Below are 24,433 nucleotides of genomic sequence, written 5' to 3' on the forward strand. Positions count from 1 at the left end.
TAATAAAACAGCTATATTAAAGCAGACAGATTGTCAAAAGGTCTTTCACTTTACAAAGTAAATTATTGCTGGATTTTTTAAAAAGATGATTAATGTCACACTTTTAAAATTAGTATAATTAAGAAAACAGTATACATTCAACCCTTTTCAGTGCTGCTTCCTTCGTTGATAGCACAATATTCCTTATTTTCACTCTTTTTCTTCTCACTCATTTTCACTTTCATCTAAAAACACTGTACAGGCCTCTAATTGAAAAACCCTTTCTTAATATTCTATTTTCTCTTTTCCTTCTCTCACAGATAAGGTTCTTAAAAGAAGAGCTTCTAAGTGGTTTCTTTTTCAGCTATGGATATAGATTCACATAAAAGATCCTGTTTCTGTTTTGTATTAGTTGCTAGAAAGCTCTTGACCAAATCTGTGGCCCATGTCTAATAAATGTTTATACTTTTCACCATATACATTTTGGGCCTTCACCATACTTCATCTTATTTTTATATTGCCATTAGCCCTCATTTTTTTCTTTAATGTTATATTAATTTTTGGACACTCCATTAAAAACATTTTGGAACAAGTTGAGGATTAAACATATATACATGCACACAGGTTTTTTTTGAGTAAGCAAAGGCAGAGCCAGTGATCTTTTAATCAGAGCAAGAGGTCTTAGGATGTGGACAGCACACAAAAGAAGGAAGGATGTCCCTCAAAAATCCAGTTTGACAACACAGAGCAGCAGCAGAAGAGGAATTGATGGGAAAGCTATGCTGACATATATCTGCACTGACTCCTATTAGTTGTCTGTGCCAAAGAGAATGCCCTGGGTAACAAGAAGGGATGGCAGGAAGTTTGGCATCAATGGCCGGATCCTAACACAGAGCCTGTAGCTTCAAGGGCTTTGCTTAACATGAGCCTTCCCAACTTCTGGAAAGCCCATATTAAAGAGGTGTGTGCCCCAGACCAAAGAAATAGAATCGGTGAGGCAGTGTTTGAGACAATAAATAGGAAGCTGAGGCTGTCCTCAGTGCATTTCTGCCCTTCCTCACAGGATTCTTCAGCAGATAGCACATTCCATTAAGGAATGAGTCATTTTCAAAACGACTGCATACAACCTCTGCATAAAGACCACAAGAACACAAAATCTATGGACTCAATGCAATTGCAGCCAGAATACCAACAGGTTTGTGCATATGTGTATGTAAATTGACAAACTGATTTTAAAATTCAAATGAAAATACAAAGGCTTAATAAAAGCCAAGGCAGACTTGAAGTAGAACAAAGCTGGAGAATTTACACTGAAAGAAATTAAGATTTATTATAAAGATATAGCAGTTAAGATGGTATGATATTGACAAAGGAGAAACTGATCAGTGGAACAGAATAGATAGTACGGAAGCAGTCCACCTTATTTTATAATCAGTTACCTGATTTATGACAGAAGGTCTCACTGAAGTGAAGTGAGAAAAGGGTGGCCTTTTTTTTTTTTTTTTGCGGTACGTGGGCCTCTCACTGTTGTGGCCTCTCCTGTTGCGGAGCACAGGCTCCGGACGCGCAGGCTCAGCGGCCATGGCTCATGGGCCCAGCCGCTCCGCGGCATGTGGGATCTTCCCGGACTGGGGCATGAACCCATGTTCCCTGCATCATTGGCAGGTGGACTCTCAACCACTGCGCCACCAGGGAAGCCAAGGGTGGCCTTTTTAATAAATGGTGCCGGGTCATCTAGATTTCCACCTAGACAGAAAAATGTATATTGATCTCTACATCAAACCACATATAAATATAAGTTGTGGACTTCCCTGGTGGCGCAGTGGTTAAGAATCCGCCTGCCAATGCAGGGGACACGGATTCGAGCCCTGGTCCGGGAAGATCCCACATGCTGCGGAGCAGCTGAGCCCGTGCATCACAGCTACTGAGCCTGTGCTCTGGAACCTGTGAGCCACAACTACTGAAGCCCGCACGGCTAGAGCCCATGCTCCACAACATGAGAAGCTGCCACAATGAGAAGCCTGCACACCGCAACAAACAGTAGCCCCTTCTGGTTGCAACTAGAGAAAGCCCGCACACAGCAATGAAGACCCAACGCAGCCAAAAATAAATAAATTTATTTATTTAAAAAAAAAGTAAGTTGTAAAAAGATTGTGGATCTAAATGAGAAAGGTAGAACAATACCAGTTATAGAGAAAAATATCTTCATTACCTTGAATAGTCAAAGATTTTTAAGATGAGAAAAAACAGCTAATCTTTAAAAAATTGATCAAATGGACATTAAAATTAAGAACTTCTATTCATCCGAATCCAACATTAAGAGTAAAAAGGCAATTCACAGAAAGGGAGGAAATATTTGCAATACAGATTTCTCACAAAAGATACATAAGCCAGAATAAAGAATTCCTACAAATCAAGTTGAGAACAAAGCATCCCCAAAACAGAGAATTTCAAAAGGTCAATAAACATAAACTGTAGTTCATGTTAATCAATGCTATTTAATTTGACACAAATTAAATTCAGTGCAATGTCACTACATTCCCATCAGAGTGACTAAAATGAGAAAGATGGAAAGTACAAAGTGTTGGAGAGGATGGAGAGCCACTGGAACTGTTGGTAAGAACATATATTAGTACAACCATTTTGGAAAACTGCTTGTCAGCATTCACCAAAGTTGAACATACGCTCATCCTTTGGTCAAGCAACTCTATTTCTAGATACATACCAAACAGAAATGCACACGTGTATTCACAAAAAGACATGTACTAGAGAGTCACAGAACACCATACGTAACAACCCTGAATCAGAAATCACATAAATGTCTTTCAGTAGTTGACTGTGTACATAAATGTAGTGTACACACACACACACACACACACACCAAACTAAGAAAATAACAACGGAAGAAAGGAACACAAAAAGCAAATGAAAAATATATCAAAGGAAATACCCAGTGGAACATGAAAAATTCACACCAGTAATATCCATAGTTTCAAAACTGTAAGAACTTAAAGAGGAGACTGTAAGGCAACAGTAAAAAAGTGAACTAGCAGAACTAGTAGTAGAATGAAAAAAATGGAATTGAACATAAAAGCAATATAATTGATGAAATCTACATTAAAGCTGTACTCATAGAATAAGCAACTGAACTGCAGCAAGGGACATAGTCCACAGTCTTGAGGAAATTAAAATGGAAAAGAATAAATCTATGAAAATACACAGGCACCTCCCTGGTGGTCCAGTGGTTAAGAATCCACCTTCCTATGAAGGGGATGCGGGTTCAATTCCTAGTTGGGGAACTAAGATCCCACATGCCGTGGGGCAACTAAGCCCATACACCACAACTACTGAGCCCTCGCACCACAACTACTGAGCCTGTGCACCACAACTAGAAGGCCATGCGATGCAACTAAGAGCCCACGCGCCGCAACGAAAGGTCCCATGTGCCGAAACTAAGACCTGATGCAGCCATAAATAAATAAATATTTTAAATATATATATATAAAGAACATAATAGAAATAAATGGCAAGAAGACTCAATATATACATAATTGGTATTCCCAGTGTATTAGAAAAATGTTCAAAGATACAATGAAAATAAAAAACTTCCCTGAAATTAAAAAAAAAAAGAATTCTATGGATCATAAGTGTAACCCATGACAAGGAAAAATAGATGCAGAATGGTCAATATCCAGACATTCAGACAAAGTTACTAAAATATGAAGAATTAAGAATCATATGAAAAGATATACAATGAAACAAAAACAGCCTCTTCAGTAAGTGGTGCTGGGAAAATTGGACAGCTACATGTAAAGGAATGAAATTAGAACACTCCCTAACACCATACACAAAAATAAACTCAAAATGGATTCGAGACCTAAATGTAAGACCGGACACTATAAAACTCTTAAGAGGAAAACATAGGAAGAACACTCTATGACATAAATCACAGCAAGATCTTTTTTGATCCACCTCCTAAAGCAATGGAAATAAAAACAAAAATAAACAAATGGGACCTAATGAAACTTCAAAACTTGCACAGCAAAGGAACCATAAACAAGACGAAAAGACAACCCTCAGAAGGGGAGAAAATATTTGCAAACGAATCAACAGACAAAGGATTAATCTCCAAAATATATAAGCAGCTCATGCAGCTCAATATTAAAGAAACAAACAATGCAATCCAAAACTGGGCAGAAGACCTAAATAGACATTTCTCCAAAGAAGACTTACAGATGGCCAAGAAGCACATGAAAAGCTGCTCAACATCACTAATTATTAGAGAAATGCAAATCAAAACTACAATGAGGTATCACCTCACACCAGTTAGAATGGGCATCATTAGAAAATCCACAAACAACAAATGCTGGAGAGGATGTGGAGAAAAGGGAACTCTCTTGCACTGTTGGTGGGAATGTAAATTGATACATCCACTATGGAGAACAGTATGGAGGTTCCTTAAAAACCTAAAAATAGAATTACCATATGATCCAGCAATCCCACTACTGGGCATATACCCAGAAAAAACCATAATTCAAAAAGACACATGCACCCCAATGTTCACTGCAGCACTATTTACAATAGCCAGGTCATAGAAGCAACCTAAATGCCCATCGACAGACGAATGGATGAAGAAGTTGTGGTACATATATATATACAATGGAATATTAGCCATAAAAAGGAACGAAATTGAGTCATTTGTTGAGACGTGGATGGATCTAAAGACTGTCATACAGAGTGAGGTAAGTCAGAAAGAGAAAAACATATATCGTGTATTAACGCATGTATGTGGAACCTAGAAAAATGGTACAGATGAACCGGTTTGCAGGGCAGAAGTTGAGACACAGATGTAGAGAACAAACGTGTGGACATGAAGGGGGGAAAACTGTGGGGTGGGGATGGTGGTGTGCTGAATTGGGCGATTGGGATTGACATGTATACACTGATGTATATAAAATTGATGACTAATAAGAACCTGCAGTATAAAAAAACAAGCAAAAAAGAACCATATGAGTATCTATGCAGAAAAATCAAGTCACATGAGAGGGAGAAAATCAGATTGGCCATTTATACCTCTCAGGGCAATGCTTCAATGCCGAAAGACATTGGAGCAATTTCCTACAATTTCTGAGAAAAAGAAAGTGACCCAAGACCTTTATATTCTGCCAAACTGACTTTCAAAACTAAATGTAACAAACAGACCTTAGGCATGTACTTAGCTTAGACTCTCTGGGAGAAACTACCAAATAACACAAATCGAGCTAATCAAGATAAAATAAAATACACAGGAATGGACAAGCCATGGTAGAAAGACTGAGGTTAAGTATCAGGCCCATTTAAAAGTAGAATTAGGAATAAACAATTGTGTCTCTTTGGTCTTGGCCACAGAAAAGAGATGACAAAGGGAACACTGTCATTTGGAAAGCATCACAATGAGATGCACACTGTGGCTCTAAGGCCTCCCACCTTCAGAAGCACACCTGTGACAAATGTGGCTGCCCTAGCAGGCAGAAGAGGAAGTGTGCCTGGAGTGCCTAGGCTGAGGACAGAACACCACTGGGGCCGGGCAAGTGAAGCACCTACAGATTGTATACTGAAGGTTCAGGCTTGGATTCTGGGGAGAACAACACCTAACCCAAGAGAGCCACTGGGGTAGGATCCAGTTCAGCTTAGGGATTTCAACCATTTGTCATGCAATAAATGCTCCGGTTTAAAAAAAATAGACCATTGTGGAAATTATAGAGCAAAATGAATTTTATAACTACTGATAACAGTAAAAAAAAATACTTTTAATGATAATAAATACCTTACAAAACAGAGGTGGAGATGCTGGAAGCAGTATAAGTGTTCTAATTGTTTCACGTTTCATAGCAGGGAGTTCATGGATGATGTAAAGTTAACACGTATGGTCTAAAATCAAACATCTAAACGCTCGTTATAGTTTTTCACACTTTCCCGTAATCACTGGTTATTGATTTTAGGGTTCTCTTTAAGAACCAATATCTCTTGTGATAAGAACACAGTTCTCTGAAGTTCTGTAATTCTTTCCATTAAAAAAAAAGTTTCTTCTGTTAAATTCAAGTAGAATTAAAATTTCATTTAAAATAAATGGACTACCACTCAGCAATGAAAAGGAATGAATCACTGCTGGTTCATTCATTCAACATGAACAAATCACAAAATTATTATTTTGTATGAAAGAACCCAGCACAAAAGAGTAATTATTGCATGATTTCATTTATATAAAAATCTAGACGATTTAAACTATAGTGACTAAAAACATTTCAATGGTTGCTTCGGGCTGGGAGGGGAGAGAGGCATCGACTGCCTGGGGGCAAGAGGAATCCTTTGGGACGACAGAAGTGTTCAGTATCTTGCGTGTGGTCGTTCCCAGGTGTATGAATAGAATTCATAGAATTTTTATGAAAAACACATTAAAGGGATGCCACTTATTGTACATACATTACACTTCAATAAATTTAAATAAAAACTCTAACCAAAAAAATTGCTTGAAAAAAAAAAAAATTGCTTGGATAGTAAGATCCCATTTTTCTAAAATTGTTTCTGTCCTTCTCCCTTTATATATTCACAGAGGGCTACAATGAAGTTCATTAAATGTTAATGAAATGTCTATTTCTGAGTGATAGGATTTAAAGTGATTTTTAAAATATTTATCTCTGGAATGTTTCCTATTGCTTGAATCTTTATAGTGGGCATGTGTAATTTTTACAACTATTGTCATTAATTTAAAATATAGATAAGTCTATAATATTCCATTTGTTCTTCCGGGGAATTGTGCTGGACACGTGATGTAGAGACAGGTGCACAGAACAAGAGAGGAGGCCTCTGTCCCAGCCCCACTCCAGCTGGGCCCCCATCTGCTCAGCTGGTTTCACCTGCCCACAGAAAGAGTCTAACTTTGCTCCCCCTCTACCAATAACAGGCCATTTTTGTTCTCCTAGTGCCATGAAAATGGCAATAAGATATAAGTTCTGTGTAGCACACCAAAACAGAAATGGCTCCAATTCATCCTGATGAGGGCACTCAGGGGAGATGAGTTCTAGTCTTCAATGTGGTACATGCGACACCCATAAGAGAAGACTGCCAACATGTTTGTGGTTTGCTGGTGACCATACACAAGATATTTAACTTCTTCATTTCTTCTTTGTATAATACAAGGTCAGTGTGAAAAAGCAGAAATAAAGTTCGTGAAGTGTTTTGAATAATAAAAGTGTTGTTATTTATGCTGAGCAATGCATTTTGTCATTCCGACAGTACATTGTAGTATTAAAGTTTCTATTCTGACAAATTTGGCTAACAAGACTTTTCCACCTATTCATTAGGTTAAAGGGTGGATTTCTGACTAGTTTAGAATACAGATGGTTCTGTCCTCAAAGCAGGGAATCCAACTCTACTGGAACATAAAGATATTTTAGTTCAAAGCCTGATAATATACAAAACGAGTAACGTCCACAATATGACAAAATTGCTAGATAAATCATAAGGATTTCCCTCATGTAAAAAAATTAGTTTTTAGTGTAAATATTTTCTTTATACAATAAATAAATAAAAGAACTGTATTGTCTCTCAAAAAAAATGTACTGAGACAACTGTGTTGTCTCAAAAAAGAATATCTGATGGTTAAAATTTCATTTTTTTCAGCATTCAATTTGCCTGCTCATAAAATGTTCTGTGATTGCATTTATTGCCTAGCAACTCTATTTACAACCCTTAAAAGTCTGCAATTAGCAGGTCGAATAGCACTGTAGACAGGTCCTCGCCAAGGTGGTACAGATTACTAAGGTGCAATATTCCTGTTTAGAAAGAATAATAAGCCTTTATATAGCCATCAAAACCAGTTCAGACTGCAGAGTAAATAACATTAAAAAAATTAAGATGGAAAACAACAACTCTATTAAAAACTCTCAAATCCCAGAAAGGAAAAACATATGTGCTACTAGGAGCCTTCCAAAGTTAAGCACTTAAACATTTGGCTGTAAAGGTTTAAAAATATATTTTGTGTTAGTAGGTAAACGTAAAATTAAATAAATTATTTTTGATACTACCTGCCTGTGGTATACGTAATCAGTGGGATGAATGGAAAATTCTTACTCAAAAATACAAGACTGTCCCAACCAGTAAAACAAAGACTCATAACAAATTGGATAATAACAATTTACTCTTATCTTCCTGAACTACTTTCAATTCTACTCTTTCTAATTCTCATAGGACAGATATTATCGTCTTTTTTATGATACTACCGCAGGGACAGGTCCTGGCTACACATGAGAATTATGAAAATTCTTATTAAAAATGCAGATTCCTGGGTCCAACCCCCAGGGAGCCTGGTAAGTGCGAGATGAAGCCCAGGATGTGTTTTTAAAAGCCTGCCCACCTCTGCCCTGTGAAATCGATCATTCTGACGCAAATGGTCCGTGTCCCCCTGTCTGGATGCAGCCTGCAATCACAGGCTGTTAAAAACATTTAAATCATGTGTTTGTTTTGTTTTTCCACTTTTCTGCCTGGTTGCCCTGTCTTACAAGTTTTCCCACTTGGCTTTTGATTATATAGAAGAATGTAGTGTTATCTTTCTAAACTTGGACATATTTCCATATACCCCCACGTCCCCTGAGCCTAAAAAAAGATTATTATTGAAACTGAAAAAAGCTCCTCTCTCCCGAGGGCTTATTTATCCTGATGAACTCGTATGATTCTAGACAGTTTCTCTGTCAAGACAAAACAGTATTCCCCTCCATCTACTAATGATTCATTCTGGGTTAGAATTTTCTCAAGATATATATATTTTTTAAAGTATAACTAGATTATATTCACCACCTTTCTCACAAGCCTATATACCCCTCAAATAAAATCAGTAAAAAGAATAATGACTGCCTTCTACAGAAGGTTAGGAGTACATGATATTGCATAAATCAAAGTGAATTCAAGACCAAGCTTAAGCCACTTCCTGTGAAAAGCTTCCTGATCCCGCCCCTCTTCTCCCCTATGTCCTGCCCACTCCTGAATGTGACACCTCCCTCTGGAACTCTTGGGAGATTCACTCAGTGCCTCTGATGGCAGTTGTCCGATCTGTCTTACAGCCTGATTTCATGCCTATCCCCCAACTACCAAAGCTTGACTTTCTCAAAGATACAGACAGTGCCTTACAGTGCATACCACATGAATCAGAAAAGCAGTGGCTGTGTAGCCTCCTTTTCTCTTTACAGTCATACATACCCAGGGTGCATAGAGCCCTCTCACATCCACCTTAAGCTTTTTCTTCTTTCTTCACGAACCCACAGAGATGCTGTGACTTTCCATGGCTCTTTTCTCCTCTATCTCAGCTACTTCCAACTTGGCTGTTCAAAAACTATTGCAATATAGCAATTTCTATCAATTGACTTCAATAAGGGTATATACTGTCAACCACCAGAACTCAAGGCCATCCTCCTTCTAAGCATTTTCTGTGGGTTAGTGCTTTGATCCAGAGCTTGTGAGTTGCCCTAGAGAGAGAGAGAGACCCACGTACCTCATCCTGCAGGAGAGTCTTACTGTACTCCAGGTGGTGCCTCTCCAAGATGGACGATCCATGAAGCCTCGCTAATGGAGATGTGGATCTAGGAGGAAAAGGATAATTTTAGCTATTTAAACATTACACATAAGGTTACATGATGCAGAATCTTTACAATCTGAGGATTTTTTTCATTTCTTCCCTCTCCCCTAATGCCTGTGAAACAGTTGGAAGTAACATATTGGAAAAGAATTTTTAGATTTAGAACAGGAGAATATGCTCTTTTTAAAAAGTCCTTTTAAAAAAAAAAACAACCCTAATTTGTTAAATGTGTAAAATGATTGACTTGTTTAAACTACGAAGTTTGGTTCACTCCCTGCATCTAAAATTGTTAACTTCCCTGGAGCTTATGGAGGTGACTATGACTTATAGAACATGTAGCAAACTTGTTGAAGCCCATAGTTTATTTGCACAGAAAGTGTATATTAAGAATTTCCAGGAACCAAAATGAAAATGATGATAAAGTAACATTTCTTCTCTTCTCCTTTAAGATAGTGACATAAATTTAAATTTCCCATTTGTTAGTGGTGAGGTCACAGCTTTATGTAAAGTGGGGTCTTTGGTACCCTGTCTTTCTACAGTGCTTCCTGTTCAAGGAAGGGGAAGCAACATTGAAAATAAAAAGATGTGCACAGGGAGCTCTGTTCAATATTCTATAATAACCTAAATGGGAAAAAAACTTGAAAAAGAACAGATACATGTATATGTATAACTGAATCACTTTGCTGTACACCTGAAACTAACACAACATTGTAAATCACCTATACTCCAATATAAAATAAATATTTTTTTAAAAAAGAAAATAAAAAGGTGAAAAGAAAAGATGGAGAGAAGCCGAGGTGAAAGGTCTAATAGATAATATGAAGACTTTGTTACAGAAATATGGAATAAATAATTTTAAGGAAGGGAGAAACCGGAAATATGGGTGGCAGTCTTAGTAGAGTTTCATTTAATTTCAGAAAGAACAGAACTTTAGGGAGGAGAGGAGTCATTAACAGGTCACTAACAGGTCTGGTAAACCAAGTATTCTAGTTAGGGAACAATCAGACTATGTCTGATCCATACTATAATTGATCATAATTTTAATACATATTCAAATACCTATACTGTGTCAGCACTGGAGATTTAAACAAATTTAAAAAAGCTCAATTTCAGTTAGAAATGAGTGGTATCTTAGTTCCTTTAGGTTTAAAAACATTACTCAAGAAAGGTTACTGGGGAGCTAGATATTCAACCAGTCTCAAAATAACACCTCACAGATTACGTATTAATACAAAGGAGAAAATGTACCTTTGTGTAAAGAGATCTGCTGAATATTACTCATAAATAGTTTAACTTAACCTTGTAGTTAATGGAACAAATTGATATCATGAGCCTCCTGATGCAATGCACTGAGAAGGACACAACATCACCTACGTAGAATTCCCACCAAAAATGTTTACCCTGAATCTAGTAATCAGAAAACAACTGGACAAATCCAAATTGAGGGATATTATGCAAAACAACTGGTCTAGACTCTTCAAAAATGTCAACATTCTGAAAGATCCAAAAAGGTTAAGGAACAATTCTAGATTAAAGGAGAATCAAGATATTTGACGACTAAATGCAATGTGTGAGCCTTGATTGGGCCCAAAACAGAGAAGAAAAGACAGTTATAAAGGACATTATAGTGAAATTGGAATAAACATTCTATATTAGATAACAGTATTGTACCAATGTTAAATTTCTTGAGAGCGATCATTATACTGTGTTTATATAAACAAATGTCCTCCACGTTCTCAGGAAATACGTGCTGAAATATTTTCGGGTGAAATGTCATGCATGAGGCCTGCAACTATCTCACAAATGGTTTAGTAAAAAAAAAAAAGAAAAATTTATTTTATACACACACACATCTGTTAACCCAGTTGAGTAACATCCCAACTTCCTGAAGGAATCTGAAGATGCGGGGTGGGTGTGGGCGACTATTGTCAGCATATTCTGGGAAATTTTGCGGCGGTAAAGATGATTGAAGACTGGATACAAGAAAATTTTACCCTAAAATTTAAGAAGTAGAAAATGGTATAATCTGTAGATGACAGAACGTTAATCTATGAAACAGTTTAAACTGCTTCAGAGTTTGTAAGCACTTACAGAATAACTACTAGGAAATTCCAGAGAAGGTTTAGAAAGAGAAAATGATGCTGAATTGATGTTATGAACACTTTTGTGATATGGTTTGTGAGAGAGGAAGGCCAGAAAGAGTGTGTGTCTGGATTTCAGCAAGACAGCTGAGAAGAAGCTTCAAGATGTGTTCTGTATGAGTTGGAATATTGAGTGTGGACAAATACTGAACAGCACCACCCAATGAGTGCTGCTTAATTAACTGTCTTCCCCGGGGATAGGTTTCTAGCCCCAAGTCTCAGAACTCTGCCCTGGTTTTGTCCTGATGCACAGTTTTATCAATGACTTGAATGAATATTGATGGAAATCATGACTATCTAATTTTCAGATGATAAAAAAGCTGGAAAAAATATCTAATCCATTGGCTGACAGACTGCTTTAAAAGGCAATTTCAATTAAGAGTGGAATAAAGAATCAGATTAACACAGCAAAGGAAACATAAGTGAAGTGAAAAGACAACCTACGGAATGGGAGAAAATATTTGCAAACAATGTGACCGCCAAGCGATTAATTTCCAAAATATACAAACAGCTCATACAGCTCAATATAAAAAAACAAACTAATGACCCAATCAAAAAATGGACAGAAGACCTAAATAGACATTTCTCCAAAGAAAACATACAGATGGCCAACAGGCACATGAAAAGATGCTCAACATTGCTAATTATTAGAGAAATGCAAATCAAAACTACAATGAGGTATCACCTCACACCAGTCAGAATGGCCATCATTAAAAAAATCTACAAATAATAAATGCTGGAGAGGGTGTGGAGAAAAGCAAACCCTCCTGCAGTGTTGGTGGGAATGTAAGTTGGTGCAGGCACTATGGAAAACAGTATGGAGGTTCCTTATAAAACTAAAAATAGAGTTACTATGTGATTCAGCAATACCACTCCTGGGCATATATCAGGAAAAGACGAAAACTCTAATTCAGAAAGATACATGCACCCCAATGTTCACAGCAGCACTATTTACAATAGCCAGGACAAGGAAGCAAACTAAACAGATGAACAGATACAGAAGATATGGTATATATATATATATATATATATGGTATATATATCATACAGAAAGTGTGGGAGATATATATATATATGTATATGTATATGTGTGTATATATATATGTATACATGTGTGTGTATATATATATATATGGTGGAATATTACTCAGCCATATAAAAGAATGAAATAATGCTATTTGCAGCAACATGGATGGACCTAGAGATTATCATATTAAGTGAAGTAAGTCAAAGACAAATATTATATGATGTCACTTATATGTGGAATCTCAAAAAAATCATACAAATGAACTTATTTACAAAACAGAAATAGACTCACAGACATAGAAAACAAACTTAGTTTACCAAAGGGGAAAGAGGGAGGGAGGGATAAATTAGGAGTTTGGTATTAACACACACACACCACCATATATAAAACAGATAAACATCAAGGACCTACTGTATAGCACAGGGAACTATATTCAATATCTTATAATAACCTTTAATGGAAAAGAATCTGAAAAAGATAGATTATATATATATACATATATATGTATATATATATAACTGAATCACTTTGCTGTACACCGGAAACTAACACAACACTGTAAATCAACTAAACTTCAACTTTAAAAAAAGAACCAAATTAAGAAGATGAAATTTAATTAGGATTAAATATAAAGTATTTCAGATCATGTTTGGATTATTATGTCAAACCCCAAGACCCACATTTAAGGAATGACATAAAAAATGATTAAAACAAAAGTTCAACCAGGTATATTCAACAAGGAAAAGAGGAGGGGAAAATAATAATTCTCTTTAATATACGAAGGAATAGTCTGTGGATGAGAAATTATACATATTCTAATAGCTTCAGAGACTTGAACTAGGACTAACAGAAGTTATAAGGAGACCAATTTCAATTTGATATCATGAAGAACATTCAGCCATTAGAATCATCCAAAAATATGAGTCCCTTGTGAGCCATTATAAAAAATAATGGAATGTAGACTAGAGAACTCAGGAAGAAATACAGTAGGGAATAGGCCTGCGTTGAATGTGGGGGGGCGGAGGATGAGATAAATGCTAAAATTCCTCAAATTTTTTGCTGATAACCACATCTCTTCAGACACAAAATGGAGGTGAGTAAAGGAGACTGAAAGATGAGAGAATTGAAAAACTAACCAAGAAAAGGGGGATAAAAGGAACAAAGAAATCTACGAACCTATGAAAGAATGAAGCAGAAAACAAAATGGCCAGAAAAGTAAACAAAGAGAACAAAAGAACTCAAGGGAATAATAAAAATTTGAAAATGGCAAGGTTTCTAGGGCATTGCCAGAGGGCATAGTCTAAAGCTGGGACATAAGGATGAAAACCAGAAGCCAGGGGCTTAGACATTTTGGAGACAAGAAATCAAACCAAGGGCACAAGGTCAAGCCAGGAAGCTGTGTCCCAACAGCTTCAGCTAACACTGCACAGTAGCCTGATCGGTACCACCAATATGAGAATAATAATTCAGTCTTATTCAATCTTCTGTTAACTGTATTTACCAGTGTAATGTCTCCAGATCTTTGTGGACTCCTGAGCAATTCCCCCAGCACAGTAAGGGCACATAAGGAGATTCATCAAGAATCATTATGGAGGACAGGGTGCAAAAAGACACTTGATCACAGCAGCTTAGCGGAGCTGCCAAAACCATTACACCTGTGCTAAGGTGCCTGCAGTCAGGAACCCCTCACGTAGGCCCCAGTCCTTCCATCACCACATGTTCTTGCTGTCCAGTTCACAGAGAGAAATGGAAGAAGGTCAGCATGCCCATCGCTGATAAACAGAAGGACCCACGTAGACTCCCAAAGCCAGGCCAAAGCAGAAGTCTGGGATGTGGCCTCATCCTTTCTGCAATCCTGGAGACGGGATGCCACATCCAACTTGGCTATTTCTTTTAATCTAAGGCAAGTTAGATTTGACTGCTTTGAGGCGGATAATAGTACCTCCCACATGGGAGGGCTGTGAGGATTAAAAGAGGCCGTGGGTATCAAGTTCTCAGCCTGATCTCTAGCACACAAGAAGTGCTCAGTGTGGTACATATATACAATGGAATACTACTCAGCCATGAAAAAGAATGAAATAATGCCATTTGCAGCAGCAGGGGTGGACCTAGAGATTGTCACACTGAGTGAAGTAAGTCAGACGGAGAAAGAGAATATCGTATGATATCGCTTATATGCAGAATCAAAAAAGAAATGATACAAATGAACTTATTTACAAAACAGAAACAGACTCACAGACTTAGAGAATGAACTTATGGTTACCAGGGGGGAAGGGTGGGGGGAAGGGATAGTTAGGGAGTTTGGGATTGACATGTACACACTGCTATATTTAAAATGGATAACTGGGACTTCCCTGGTGGTCCAGTGGTTAGGATTCCACGCTTCCACTACAGCGGGACACAGGTAAGAATCGATACATGTATATGTATACCTGAACCACTTTGCTGTACACCTGAAACTATCACAACATTATTTTTTATCAACTATACTCCAATATAAGATAAAAAGTTAAAAAAAAAATAAAGGGCTGGAACTCTCAAGACGAAGACGCTGCTTACCCGGAACCCAGAATGGAGATTCCCTTTTCAAGGCAAAGCCTGATTGGTAGAGTTGCTGAAGGTGAAAAGTCACTGCTCACAAGGTGCATTTCATTCACTGAGTAAATTTCTTCAGCATCTACTATGTTTCACATATACAATTTCATGTGATTCTCACAGCAGTCTTTAAGATGTCAATATTATACACATTTTGCAGTTGAGAAACAGAATCTCAAATAGATTAAATGATTTGCCCAAGATTCCTCAACTGGGAAGTATCTGGATCCCATAAAACCAGACTCCAAAGCTCATTCTCTCTAAATTGTCTCACTCCCTCTGGTACCTCTGGAGAGGGGTAGGTCATGTGTCACAGATGAAGATACAGTGTGGCCAAGGCAGATAGAGCTTCTTAAATGTCACTATCAAGGAGTTAGGCTGGCTATGGCATTGCTGATGAATTTTGAAAAGTGCCAATGACACAATAACAGTAATAATAATAATACTTAATAATTATTAACTGCCAAGAGCCAACCATGAGCTGAGTGCCTTATATGCATAGTCTCATTTAATCTTTACAACGACCTTAAGTGTTAGGTACCGTTACTATAATTCTTATTTTCCCGATGAGGAACTCAAAGCTTAGAAAGTTCAAATAACTTGTGAACCCAATAAATCCAAATCTGTCTAAGCTGAGGGCCTGTACCCTTATAATTGCACTTCCTTTCTTGGGCAAGAGAGGAAGATGGCGATGATGTTAAGATGCAAGGTCAGCTGAAGGTCAGTTGGTGGAAGTATAAGGACCAGGGACGTGAGAGTAGTCAGCCCAGGAAGAAACGTTCTCTAGCTTGAGCTGGTGGGGTGCTACCCAGGTGTGTACAGGTGTAAGCCAAAGATCAATGCTCTTTAATGTATGAATTCAATACTTTGATGAAACAAAGTTGAAAAAAGAAGGGGTGAAGGCGTTTACAAATAAGGCGGGGGCACCAGAACACGTTGATGTGGCCGCATGTGTTCACTTACTTCATCTGATACAAGTTATTGGTGCCTCTGTGGTCAGTGTCATGGCAGAAGGCAGCAGCAAGCATGGCAAAGGCTTCAAGATCCGTGTAGTATGTCTTCAGTCCTCCCGTCTAAAAAAAATAGACATATATATTTACTTGGATTAATGCACCTCCGCAGGATGTGCAGTGAGGCCGGCCTGCAATGGAGAAGTGGGTCTGCTGTGTTTTTAGAGCAAGCTGGCTTTATTTCTTGAGGACTGTAGCTCATTCTGGGCAGTTACAAACCCAGCAGGTAACTGAATTTTCCTTTATGGATATAAGGACATGAGTATCAGAGTGATAATTCAGCCAAACGCCCAGAGATACCCACGTACCTGGCATCATCTCCAGGGGAGTTGGGGGTTTATGGGACTGTATCCATGAATTCCAAAATTACTGATCTAAAGTGATGGACGGTATCCAGTTCTCACCACACTCAGGAGGGAGATGCACAGGTTTAGGATGATTCACGGGCTCTGTACCTACCATCAGCAAAGTGAACATCGTCTGCCCCACACTGAACCCGTGTCGCCAGTTGTGGTAAGTGACGGCACAGTACCCCTTCCTCACCGTGTACATCCATCTGGTGAGAACCTGCCACCAAAGAAGACAACACCACTCAGACTTTGGAGTAGAATTCTAAAGGTAAGAAGGTCTGTGACAACCTTATCTGAAAAGATAGGTTGGCCTTGTTTACAGGGTTTAAGTGGACAAATAGACAAAGTTAATGATAATTTAAAATCCACACTGCAGGGAATCTTCTGAACCACAGGAAATTTTCGTGGAGTACAGCCACAGAATCACAGCATTTTAAATTAAATACCATCTGACCTCTACAGGTACTTTGAATTTCTCCACCACATTTATTTCAAAAAACAGCCGAAGTCCACACTTAATCAGTTCGTGCTCTGTGATGGGGAAGTCGCTGAAGTGGAATTCATACAGGTCTACAGCCTGTGGGTCTGGTAGGTCCTCTTTCTGTTGAAACAAGGACCAAGTGTTCCAGATTACATTCATTTATTTCCTTTTAGTCTCCTATACCCGACATTGGACATAAAACAAAATTACAATAAAAGGATGCCACGTGCAATTCACTGAGCCTCTACCTGCCCGATACTGGGTTACGCCTTATTATCCTCACAACAAACCTACACAATGATCCTCAGTTTCCAGAAGGTGAAACTGAGGCTCAGCTATACTAAGAAGCTTTCTAAGTGATGGCATTCAATTCTAAATCAGACCCCAGTGGCTATTTTCCTTCTTTGATGCAAGATAAAATGTTTACTTGCAGCAGCCTAACCCATTTTCAATACTCAACTTCTTTTTTCCATTCCAGAAATATTCAGTAAACAGTAAACAATGGCTTAATTCGATTCTATCGTATTATCTTTACCTATTCAGTGATGCTTTCCTACTCGTCTGTGAGCTCCATAAGGATGGCATCTGGTCTGTTTTATTTGCTGTGGTATCTCAGAACCTGTAGGGCCTGTCCTATGGAGGTGCTTGGTAAATGCTTGTTGAGTGAATGAATGAATGAATGCCCCGCAGTGTACTGGTACACTTGCAGACATCTCATTTAACCCACCCCCCTGTCAGGATTTAGGACTAGGTGAAAAAACAGTGAATTAGTCCCATGAATATTGACATGGCTTGGGAGTTAAAAATATGGATCTTGGCCTTAAGGAACTTAACTTACTAAAATGGTTATAAAATACAGACCAGTGAAAGGTGAGAGCTTAGAACATTCCCAGAGCACAGAGTCAGTGCCAGGGCTGGGAGAAATTGCAGGCAGGCTGGGGGAACTGAAGGAGGGGAGACTCTGGAGGGCTGTGTATTCAGCTGCTCTGGTAGAAGGCAGGTCAGAGACAGTCCCACGGGAGGAGAGAAGCAGGCGAGGGCTGTGTGGGTCCAGCAGCTGGACATGCAGGAGGAATTCAGTTCAGTGGGTCTTTACTGAGCCCATTATAAATCCTTAATACTGTGCTAAGATCACGTCCCTCAGTAAGTTCAAGGTTTCCCAGAGGATGATTCATGCTCTATTTGTACAAATGTCAACACCAAATGGTGCATGGCTCTTTTAAGTACAATTATGGTTTCTGTTCCCCTAACCCCCGAGTCTGGGCTGGCCCCTCAAACCCTTGCCCTTCTCTTCAAGGAACTTCCTGGTCCTCCTGTGCCCCCTTCTCCTCAAGGTCACTCTCAGATTGTCACTTTAGGCAGAGATCTCTCTCCTACAAAGCTATGGCTTGGAGCCAGGAGACTAGTATTCAGTTCTGGGTTGGTATTAGCTATTGGGTTGGCCAAAAGGTTCGTTCGGGTTTTTCCCGTAAGATGCTACCCAATACGTCAATGTTCTCATCTGTGAAATGGGAATGACAAGAGTAACATTTTTGTCTTTGTTGTTTTAATGAAAAAGCAGTGCCAATTTCATTTGCATGTGTCAAAGAAAATTAGAGGGGATTCAACTCATGGCCCCTAGTAACACTTCACAAAACTCCTTTCTCATAGGACCTCCTGTGTCCTCTGCCAAAGCCTTCTCATCACTTTCTCTCTCTCCAGACCCTCCCAGATTCCTTGCCCAAAGGGGCTCTTTTTCTGCAGTCATTTGTATTCATTCAACAAACATTTATTCGTTCCTATCTGTGTTGTAGGCATTATGGATAAAGCAATGAAGAAAGCAGACATTGTCACTGCCCCTGAAACACACATTCTCGTGGGGAGAGACAAAAAATAAGCACATCTTTTAAAAAATCAGACTAAGAAAAGAATTACGGGGTACGGTGGGGGGTGCCCAATGCCCAGAACCTCCCTGCTGGAGGTCATCTCAGCCCTGCTGTTCCCAGAGTATTATGTAAAGATCAAACGTGAAAATGCTTTTTAACGCGTTATCGGGTCAGTCACACTAAAGTGTCAATGTGCATTTCAGCAGGAAACAAAGTAAGAAGTTCTCAGAATGATGACTCCCAGCCCCCATTTACAGTTACAGGTGAACCGATAAAACAATAGTACAATATGGCAATCACAGGTTTTGAAAAACAGCAGTCATACAGCAGTGATACAGAGAGGTTGATAGAAATAAAGGCTTGTGATTCGTCTAATAAGTAGGAACTCTGGCCCCAAAGGCTGGTCTCCCCTCCCTGAAGGAACCCACAGCTGAGGTGGACTGAGAGGGGGGAGCTGCTGCTACCCCACGTGCCATAACAGGGCGCCACCCACCTGCTGCCTCCCGGCTGGCTCACTCCCTCTGCTCCGGGAAGAAGCCCCTGGGTATCTGATCAGGTCCCTTCGCAGGTCCCAGTGTGCCAGGCTGCCACGGTCTCGTCCCACCACCCTGCCAGGCCTCACGGGCTGCTCCCCTCTTCCGCTCACTGGGGCTCCGGCCATACCCAGCTGTCTTCGGTCTCCTGTGTCCCCACGCCCTGGTCTGCACTGTCCTGCTTCCCCTTCCCACCTCCAGCCATCTCCAAGCCCCCATTGTCAATCTCTGACCAGTCGATTCCTGCTTTCCCTGCAGGCCTCCATGCCATGGCCTCATCTCGCAGTCTATCATCTTCTGTGAGTAGAATCAGGCCCTTAGCCTCCCCAGGGCCCTTGGTGCTCACGCCCTGTGAACCCATTCATTCAAGGCAGTGTCACTGCTTGTATTTTTTGTCTCCCTAATAAACAGGCGGCTTCTTGAACCAGGTAAAAACCAGACCACACTGTCTTTTGCCCTCGAGGCTTAACAGTTCCTTGTATCATAGGACATCTCAGTAATTACTGAATCAATGAAAAAAAAAAACTGAATGAAGGAGGAGGGAATGAGGTACTTCTCTGGGACACCCTCTCCTCATCTCCCATGGTCTGGTAAACATGAGCTGCAGGGCATCCGCGAGTGAACTGAAATGTCCTGGGAAGCAGAGGGGAAGATGGGAGGACGACTTTCCCTACTTCCTTTGCCCGAGTCACTGAACTCCTACCTCAGTGCTTCCCAGCCCAGCAACATGCACCTGCTGTTATACCTATAAAAGAGGACCACACCTTCCCTGAACTGAGAGTTAAAATGCATCCCTGCAGAAAATCATGGTTAAGTGGAGACGCATAAATATTTATGTAGCTTGGAAATTATGCCAATACTTTCGGAGAACCCCTCTGAAATATGTTTGTTTCTTAAGTTTTATGCGGCAATGATTTGGGATGAGCTTAGAGCACATTTTACGTTCAAAATAGGCCGTTTTATTGTAAAGCTACTGGTTCTTGGCCCATTTTATTGCTTCTCCATCATAAGACCCTTCCTCCTCTAAATAGAGAACTAGAAAATTTCCAACATGTCATGGATGTCAATTAAAGCTTTGTTTTACAAGAAGATAAGTTTTGTTGGGGGTAAATGAGGAGAAGGGGTCATCTTCTGGGCCAAGTGTGAGAGGAAAGTGCTCAGAGGTAAGGCCAAAGAGAGTGAGAGAAGGAGGAAGAGCCTCAAGTGACATGAAGACATAAAGGTGGGAGCAGATCCCTCAAAAAGGAGTCACAGGCCACTGGCTCTGTGGTGGTACAGCCAAGGGCCAGGATGGGAGGACAGAGCCCATAAAAATGGGAATGTGGAAGGTGAGATATTCAGTACATCTTAGTTCAGAAAGAAGAACACATGTCATGGATTGGAAAGGGGCAGCGGAAAACAGGATGAGGTAGTTAGGGAGGGAAATAAGTGTGATATTATTTCAATTTCGAGCAGATTGTATTCAAGCCTCTGAAATTCAAGGTCTAGGAGCCTTGGTAATCCCAGGTTCTTAATTGGGATCCCAGAAGGGCCACGCTCTGGAAATAAGGGCTCTACCCTAGTAGCAAGAGCAAAACTGAAATGGACCACCCCTAACAAAATCTAAAACCAACTCCTTCACCTGCCAGAAGAAAATCTAACCCTTCGAACAGAAAGATAATATCACCCAGAGCCCCTACAAATCTTAATCCACAGTGTCTGGTTTTCAATTTAAAAACTATGAAGTATGCTTTAAAATGATCAAATGACTAAAACCCAAGAGTAAAAATAGACAGTAGAACCAGACATATAGGTGATTCAGGTATCTAGATGGAGAATTCAAAGTCACTATGGTGAATACATTTAAGAAGATAGAGAGATAAAGTAGATTAAATGATGGAAAGTTTTAGCACAGAGTTGGGATCTTTAAAAAAAGAATTAAATATACATTCTAGAACTGAAAAAGATAATCTCTGAAATTAAAAACTTACTGGATGAGTTTAACAGTTGATTGTAGAACATGTGTTTGGGTGGGTTTAAACAGTAGACACAACAAAATACAGGCTTAATGACTAGAAGAGAAGTTATTTCAACTAGATATAATACGGGTGACCCAATGGCAACAATAGGAAAGAATTGAATTCCTCCAGGATCCAGAAGGGAAGCTAGCAAGGGCAGATGATAATGGCGCCTCTAAGGGTCTATCTACCTTCTACTGTAATTCTGCCGTGTCTTCCAGGGTGGCCATGCTGTAATCCAGAGCTATTAAAATAAACCAGGCCATGCTACCCCTAGAGTCTGTGCCTGCATTCCCTTATGCAGGAATCTAGTTTAACTATGATTCTAAATTATCTTTGTGGATTGTACTGTAGGGGACAAACAGAAAGAAAAGCAAGGACCCAGAAGATCACTCTGTAGAAGAAATCTCTTTCCTTTTCAGCTTTGAAAGGTGCCAGAGAAGAGGAAACTCAACACTAACTTGAACAATGAGAACAAGTGTCCTACTATATTTTATTTAAAAGGCATTAAGGATAGAAGTAAAACACTTACCAAAATTGTGACAAGTTGTTTTTCTTCACAGTCTTCAATTACATCTACATTTAACTTCTCTTTAAATTTCTAAAATGTAAAAGCAAAGGAGGTGTGAAATTGCTATGAAGTTGATTTCTATCTGATTCCTTTACTCTTAAAATCAGTTAAAATAAACCAGGTTGTAATGAGTTCCATGAAAGATGCATTCTGGATACAAAGAAGATCTATAGCACTTGATTATGTAGAATTTTCTCTAAAACATAATTAATCTCTCTTTTCCCCCCAAAATGTAACAGTAGCTGTCTCAAAAAAAGAGAGAGAGAGAGGAAGAGGGTGAGGGAGACGTCGGTTGTTTGCATGTAGGCGAGAAAAATGAATGGCTTACATCTGTTTTTCTTTCGTTTGTAGCAATTTCCCTTTATTCTCCCCAGACATTTTCATCTTCAACATCTCAAACTCTCAAATCAAATTTCTTTTAAGTCTCAAACCACCCAGCAAAACCAAAACCAACCAACCAACCAAGCCAACAAACAAAAACACCCCAGGAAAACTACATCCACGCACACTCCAAAAGCTTTTGAAATAAAGGAATAGAGACAGTGGGTGTGTTCTATTTTCCCTTCATTTGGTGGTGATTAGAGCACTGTTAGCGAATATCTACTTGCTCTCCAATCATCCATGATGCTCATCTTGGTCATGTTTTTACCTTGAAAATTTTAGTGAATTTGATGTGAGGAAAGAATTGAAATGAGCTTGCACAGCTGGGCTTGCTCTCTTGTACTTGTCATCACTATGAGAAGAACATCTATCAGGTAGCTGCTGATCAAGGATGATAGATGCAGGAAGCAAACCAAACACACAGCTTGGAGCCCAGCCCAACCAAGATTAGTTGAAGTCTGGTCAACCCACAAACTCATCAGTGAGAAATAAATGCTTCTTGTCATATACCACTGAGAGGTTATGGTTGTTATACAGCATTACATGGCAACAGCTGACATTTTGCTCCCTAGAAATATTTATTTCCTTGCTAACATGCTTGAATCTAGACCTCACTACTCCAGCTCCTACAGAGCTATTTTTAACAAAGTGCTATTCCAACCAAGCAGCCTGGAAATTCAGTAAGGCTCTGTGTACTGTGGACCACCAAGTTCCCCCCCAACCCTCCTTCTTTGTTTCTCCCCTCCTTAGCCCAGGACTAAACCTATTCTCATTTGTCAGACCTCCGGGTAATTAGGCGAATTCCAGAAGCCATGGTTAGATAGCATCTAATGTCACAGGACGAATTCCTCACTTACCAAAATGGACTTGATTTCATCAGGAGTAGCTTTGGTGTGGTTCATGAGCATTTCCTGGGCTATGTCCTTTCTGTTTACTAGCTTATTCATTTTCTCATAGGTGTCAGTATTTAAAAGAGACCATCCAAGAAATTGTGTGAGAGTCTGAAATAGATAAAATGTGATTCGATTCCCTAAACCTAAAGAAAACATGATCTGGAAGCGACAGTTTGCATGCTCTCCTATCAATCAATCCCCCTTCCACCATCAACAACCCGGTTCCTTGTTTTAATCGAAGAAAAAACAAAAGTACAGTAATCAGCGCCAGACAATAAAACTGGCTAAGCCCTTGCTTTTCCCAGTGCTCCATGCACCGTGAATACTTTATTAGAGGAGAGGAATTACAAAAATCCAGTAGATAAAGCATGACCTGAAAATCAGAGAGGGCTGGAGGTGGCAGCAAGGGTGAGAGGTGATAGAAGGGGAGAAGGGAGAAAGGAGAGAGAGACCTTTCCCCAGTTCCCTAGTACTGAACAGAATTTTGATTAAGCCAGACGTTCACACTTTGGTAGAAAACGGTACAGTTTACGGAAGTCAGGAAACAGAAATGACACAATAACAATATATTGACTGCAACCATGTGCGACTCACGTCTTAATTGCCCTTCAGAAACATCATTCCAGAATAACAAATAATTATGCATCTTCTATTATTTCATGCATTTCATCTACCTCCGTTATTTTATAATTGCACTTACCTCAGTGATGTGTTCATCATACTCATCAAAAGGCTTTCCATCCTTCCTGTTGTAAAATGTAGCTACGCCCACGATGTCTTCTTTCTTGTTGACAATAGGCAGGGACAAGACGTTTTTAATGACCCAACCAGTCTCATCTACAGGTCCCTTCTACAAACAATAAAGACACTGAGGTTATTTTTTTAACTTTTTTTTTTTGAAACAACTATAGGTACACAGGAGGTTGCAGAAGAAATGTACAGAGAAGTCCCATGTACCCTTTACCCAGCTTTCCCCATGATAACATCTTGTGTCACTATG

The 24,433-nt window shown here is 39.3% G+C and overlaps 1 protein-coding gene across 1 annotated transcript in view; it reads right to left on the minus strand.

Annotated features, from left to right (window-relative positions):
- Window positions 1-24,433, minus strand: part of PDE6C (phosphodiesterase 6C) — a gene marked incomplete at its 5' end in the record, with an annotated part of 56,739 nt that overhangs the window by 10,296 nt on the left and 22,010 nt on the right. Inside the window, 7 exons of the mRNA XM_081238860.1 lie at window positions 9,506-9,593; window positions 16,316-16,425; window positions 16,822-16,929; window positions 17,167-17,313; window positions 22,121-22,189; window positions 23,398-23,541; window positions 24,134-24,283. Of these exons, the coding sequence (XP_081094986.1) occupies window positions 9,506-9,593; window positions 16,316-16,425; window positions 16,822-16,929; window positions 17,167-17,313; window positions 22,121-22,189; window positions 23,398-23,541; window positions 24,134-24,283 (816 nt within the window). The remainder of the gene's footprint in view (window positions 1-9,505; window positions 9,594-16,315; window positions 16,426-16,821; window positions 16,930-17,166; window positions 17,314-22,120; window positions 22,190-23,397; window positions 23,542-24,133; window positions 24,284-24,433) is intronic.

This window comes from Mesoplodon bidens (assembly GCF_964165515.1).
Source record: "Mesoplodon bidens genome assembly, chromosome: 1".
In the NCBI taxonomy this organism is placed as follows: Eukaryota; Metazoa; Chordata; class Mammalia; order Artiodactyla; family Ziphiidae; genus Mesoplodon; species Mesoplodon bidens.